The sequence below is a fragment of the Varanus komodoensis genome, unplaced genomic scaffold, assembly GCF_004798865.1.
Source record: "Varanus komodoensis strain SLA01 unplaced genomic scaffold, ASM479886v1 scaffold1, whole genome shotgun sequence".
In the NCBI taxonomy this organism is placed as follows: Eukaryota; Metazoa; Chordata; class Lepidosauria; order Squamata; family Varanidae; genus Varanus; species Varanus komodoensis.
The window spans coordinates 103,120,675-103,126,674 of NW_025335268.1; the positions used below are offsets into that span (position 1 = coordinate 103,120,675).

The 6,000-nt window shown below is 35.3% G+C and overlaps 1 protein-coding gene across 11 annotated transcripts in view; it reads left to right on the plus strand.

Moving 5' to 3' along the window:
* Positions 1-6,000, plus strand: part of VTI1A (vesicle transport through interaction with t-SNAREs 1A) — a 324,632-nt gene that overhangs the window by 60,511 nt on the left and 258,121 nt on the right. Inside the window, exon 5 of one of the 11 annotated variants that reach the window (XM_044438887.1) lies at positions 4,394-4,414. The exons of the other annotated variants lie outside the window; for them this stretch is intronic. Coding sequence (XP_044294822.1) covers positions 4,394-4,414 — 21 coding nt within the window. The remainder of the gene's footprint in view (positions 1-4,393; positions 4,415-6,000) is intronic. 11 annotated transcript variants of the gene reach the window in all.

Here is a 6,000-nt window from a genome sequence, read left to right on the forward strand (position 1 = left end):
GTGGCACCAGCTTTGAAAGGGAAATTATAAGAATTCCTAGTTTAAAACAGAAGATAATTTTAACAAATTAATTACTCCTTTTTTCTCAAATTTGAGGAGAAAAGTTTTTAATCACTTGAGAATTACCACTTGATACATTGTACATGTCAGCAAAAAGTTTAGTCTATGACCATGTATGAAAGGGTATATAAATTGTTTAAACAACAATTTAATTAAATTAAAATAGAAAATATTTGCTCTGTTGCTCAGAAATGTTTCTCTGTTTCCCTAAATCAATTAACATCATATGTATATCTTAAACTATGGATAGCAAAGCTGCTACTATTCAGATGATTTGGACTGCACCTCTCACAAGCCTCAACCATTGACCTTACTGGCTGGGACTTAGGGAGTTACAACCCAAAATGTCTGAAGGACATTAGGTATACTCTTGTACTAGATGGTTGTAATTGCCAATCACTCTGCCCCTCCCTTTTGTTAGCAAGTTGTACTATCACTATAAATCACTACCATTTATTTCATTTCAATACAAGCCCATTATCAAAGTTCTGTGGGAGGTGTACAACAATAGTCTCGTGTACTATAGTTTTGTGTTACTAGACAGGTTATTTTGGAAAACAGATGGTTAGTAATCTGTATTATTGGTTAGAATATAATGGGCCTAGAACTAGATACCCTATAGATTTTGGTACTCAAAGCATAAATGTAAAGCTTGATAAACATCTATATGCACAATGTCCAGATTATTTCTCTGCTACAAATACACTTAGTTGAACATATTTAATGAGGTTAAAGTTAAATTGCAGAAATGGAAGCAGTTTTTCTACCACTCAGTTCCCCTAGTGTAACATAAATTGATACATGGCGAACTGATGCTGCATACAAATGACTGTTTTGGAATTGGCAAAGTAGAGATATTGAGCTCTTTGCACCAAAGAAATGAGTAGAGGCCAACCAAAAGGGCAAGAAACTTCTAAGAAGAGATTAACTCTAGATCATATGGCAATATTTAATATATTATAGTTCTGAGAACGTGAACTCATGCTAATATATTTAGAAAGTTACTTGCAGGTTTCTCCAGTTATAGCTGTGTTTCAGAAGTATAATGACACAACTTTCTAAATCTGGAATGCATATAAAAATTGCCTTTGACTAATTTTCAATAGATTATCTGGTTGGAAATAGGAAAGTTTGTGGAAATTTGAAATTCCATGTTAGAGCTTTTAGGTTCTTGATTTAAAAAAGAAATCCGATTGAGCTTTGTTAACAACATTGCTCAAGATGATTTTCATGATTTGATGCCTCCCTAAGGCAATTACTAACACAAAGTTGCTATTCCCTATCAGATCATGCTGCAATCTTCTCTTCAAAACGGAAACATCCTTATTGAGTCTAGATGTCTATGGGTTCACTGGAGTATCTTCTGTTTTTAGTTAAGTAATTTTTTGCCCTTTGTGTTCATTAATTTCCTTCCAGTTCACGTCCAGTGAAATGTAGCATATTTTGAAGTATAAAAGCTGGAGACAAAAATAGGATTGTTGGATTATCTTTCTTTTTCAAGGAATACACTTTACAGTTTTTAAGAAATAAAAGGCTGAGATTCCACAGAACATATATACCTCTAAATATTGTAGTATTTTAAAGAGGATTTTCAGGTGTTTTCGCTCTGACCACATTTATCAATTCCCTTGAAAGGCTCAAGTTCTACAGTTCAACAACACAGTCGTAAACAATACCATTTTGTTTAATATTTTGGGCTTACTTGAGAAGGTAATGGATATGTTGCTCATTAAAGAAGGAACATACTGGGTTAATAAGTCATTTGGTTGCAGACATATATTGGGTGTAAACTTCTGCTAGTTAGATATTTGAAATACAATGTTGTTAACATTTATCCAACTAGCTTTGTTAGGATGTGAGAAATATCTTAATTAGAATATTAGTTATCTGTGTGAATGTCTAAGATGAGAAATACATCAAGGTGGCATGCATGCTACCTATAGGAAAGAAATATTTTATGCTGATATGGTTACTTAATTTTTGACAAAAAACAAAACCCAACCCTCTGATAATGCAAGTCTTGGACTTGCTGTGCATAAAGTGTGTCAAAACTCCAGAAACAGTCCAGGGGGTGAAGTTGGTCAATTTAATTCCCCAAGATCTAAAGAAGGTCGGTATCACTTCATATAGCCCTGGCAGAGCAGATCATTACCAGTCACAAATCTGTTCGTTACATGCCGAGAGTTTATAGCAAAATAAATAGACTGTCATCACAAGTTCAGAAAATTGTGTGTTCGACCCACGATAATGTGTAAAGGGCGTTTAATAGAGTTCAGCATTTATTCGTTATCTGTATGCGGGCAGAAACGGCAGTAGCGTTATCAGCTTCTTGGGGGAAAAAATTCGGTAGTTCTCCATGTCACGTGACATGCCTCACAGAAGCGCACATACTCTGCGATGCAGTTTTGATTCTACTCACAGCAGAAGGCTTAGCCACAAGAGATTCCACTGGTTCAAACCAGCGTAAACCAGATTTTTTTTTAGTCTACAAAGGAACAGATTACCGCTTGTATCAAATTGGGAAGGGGGGGCAGGGAGAGAAGCATCTTTGTTTCAAATATATGCTGATTATTATAACCCGAAATGGTGGCTACACACATTGTAATTCTGTTTGACTGAATTTGGCAAGTCTTTTATATCACATTTTAAAAACTGAAGTTGTTAGAATTGTTAGAAGTGTTGTCATTGTTAAATGGGGAAAATCTTTTGTTAATTTGAATGAATATCTTTCAGCCATCATTTAAAATGAAAATCTCCCATTACTTAGCTTAGTTGCAAATCCTATGCGGAGCTTAAATTCAGCCATGCAGCACAAACAAGATAGAACATTTTTTTTGTTTGGGACCTATTGAAAAAACAAATGTGGAGCATTTTAAAACTCTCATTGACTATAGTAGAGTGTCATGCCCCTAATGGTCTCTATTGCAGGATAGTAGTTTTAAACTTTGGCCCCTAAAGTATCATAGCCAGCTGAGGAATAGTGACCTGGGAGTGGGGACAGAATAGTGATGCGATCAGCTCCCAGCTCATCTCTTTTAAAGAGACTTAATGTTTGTCTTTTTGGAGAAGAAAGTCAGAAGGAAGGAAAAGAATGATCGAAAAAGGTTGCAAAGTGTTTTCAATTATGAACAGGTGGGGTTGGACTGGAAAAAGTGTGTGTGTGTGCATGTGCATTCCTGAGAAAGGTTATTTTCTACAGACCCATTAACTGCACCAGCTTCCTTTCAAATGATTAGAAGTACCATCTCTTGATTTGTTTGACAGTAGTACATGTCTTAATTTTAGATTGACAGAATGAGCATAATGACTTCTTCTGTAGTTGAAAATGTCATACTTGGTATGTGAGGGGACCCCCAACTTTACATCAAAGTTTAAAATAAGTTTGCAAATATATGCATTCATTGGTAATGGCCAATTTTAGAAGTGGCCACTTTAATTGTCAAAATAAAGTGGACCAGTGAATACCCCCCCCCCCAGTTTGCCCGCTATCTAGTTGTGTTTGTTTATTTTGCAAAAAGAATAAGTGTTCGCAACACAACAGATCTTTCAATAAAGACCATTTGTATTTAACTGACTAGATCTGTTGAAAGGAAACCTGCTACTGTAAGATTAATAAAAGTGTGCAATTGAAAGGAGCAAAGTATAGTAGTGAGAAGGTAGAACTTTTCAAGTAGCTTATATATATGAACATAAAGGATGCTATAGTCAAAATTGTATTCATGCCATCCTAATTTCATAATTTGCTTTTTGATCATTTATTTTTAATTGTGGCATAGGCGTATCAATCTGCATAGGCTTAGTGAATTTTGACAAAAATTACTTAAGTTGATATATAAACTGTTGTCTCAGTAGCCATCTATTAAAGTAACTGTGATCTGTATAATAAGATAGATGTATTGGGGGGAAATAAAAAAGCAGGTGTCAGTACTAGAAAATACAAACACATCCTGAAAACTTGTATATACAAAATCACTTCAGCTGTACTATCTTAGAAGAGAGGAATAGTAAACTTGTTTTCCTCCTTTATATTATAGACTTCTATGAAGTCATTCCCCTTTATTTCATGATGGTGTCTTAGATGTGGTTTAAAAGAGAATTTCACACTATTCTCTTTGTTTAATGTGACAGTGTGAGAAAGTGATCTTTATTCGTTCAAAAAACTCTGCATGTAGTCTATGTTTAGGTTCTTTTAATGTGTTTGTCTGTGATTTTTAAATGCTAAACATGTAAACAGATAAATTGTCAATGTTAATTCTGTATCCTGTCACACAACTGATCTTTCTTTCCTGCCATTTCTTTCCTTTTTATCTTTTTTTGTGCGTTCATGTTGCAGTTGATAAAATTACGTGAAGAGGTGAGTACTTCCTTGCTTTTTGTTGTCTAGCTTTCCTTCAAAGCTAGTTTTCCAAATCTAAAGTAGATCTTTTGGGTCATTGTTACAGGGAAATCTGCACCCAAAAAAAAAGGTGTTATGTTGCTTAAAAACCTTTCTTTCTTTCTTTCTTTCTTTCTTTCTTTCTTTCTTTCTTTCTTAATAACTATACACTTGCGTCGAATCCCTAGATCAAACCATTAAAATTAACATTCTTTGATAGCACAGTGAAAGGGGATAATTTAAAAGCACTGAAAAAAGGAAGGAAAACTACTATTTGATCTCTATTAGAATACCATGATCTAATCAGATCCTGTAATGATATCTGCATCACACCATCTTTGATGAAGTAAATACCTTTATATCCCAGCAATATTAGAGAAAATACTGTGTTAGTGGAGGAAAAAAATCTGCTTGAAGTAAGAATGCTGGCAATACATCATTTTGTAGACCTACTGGCATATAGAACAGTATGAAAATAATGTACGCACACTGAAAACAGAATTCAGGTAGATGTATGCTCAGTTGTGCCTCCTGTATTTATTATTTATTTGCACATATGCTGTAGAGAATGCAGATTAGATTCCTTTTTCCTTGCACCTTAGGAAATGACCTGAAGTGGCAGCAGTACTTCTGAAGCACATATAAAAGCACCTGACGGTCATTTCCTGACATTCTCTAGTATGTTTTTGAAGGCTTCTCCTAGGTGTTATTTTATGGAACAGGAAATACTTTTACACTATTCATGTTTTCCTTAAATCAAATCTTACTCTTAGAGGTTTGGTATAGTTAAAATTGCTAAGGAGCCGGTTTTCTGAGCGGGTTATATAGTTGACACCTCCAAGTTCTTTCTGACAAAGAAAGAAGGAACAATGTGCTGTGCTTGTTTAGTCTTGTAGCTTGGTGAATGGCATTGTTTATAGCTTAAATGTGTTTAATTCCAAAGAATGGTGAGGCAGTGAGAGGGTAGTTTTTAGTGATAATGCTCATGCTTTGCAACAACTGGAATACAACCAAATGGATTACAGGGGAATTCTTGGTTTATCGATTCCCTTAATACAGTAAGACTGTTTGATCTGGCATGCACTTTTCATTCTCCGTATCTTTGCAACTTGCTCTTTAATGGATGGATGTGATGAAGTTCTGCTGTAAAAATGCAATTGAGCAGGCAGCATCCTTCAACTCTGTCTTCTTATTTACAGTAGTGTTATTAGTATACATGAAAATGTGCAGAACAGCATAAGCAAAAGACAGACTCCTGCCCTGAGGAGCTTCCAATGCAATGTCCATAGGGAGGAGAGCAGAAAGGAAAGAGGAGGGCAGAATAGAGAGGTGAGGTCAGTGATAGTAAAAGGAGGACAAGTGGAGCTACCTAGCACATCTTCAGGTTTTAGTTCAGGTGTGTAAAGAATGGGGGTTATAGCCATCCAGCTAGTATATGAAACTTAACACAGGGCACAATCCTATGCAGGTCTAAACAGTCCTGAAGCTTTTAGGTTTTCCTAGCTAGCTGTGCTGCCTGAGGAATCTTGGGAATTGTATAACTTATTTTTTGGTTAAACCACATA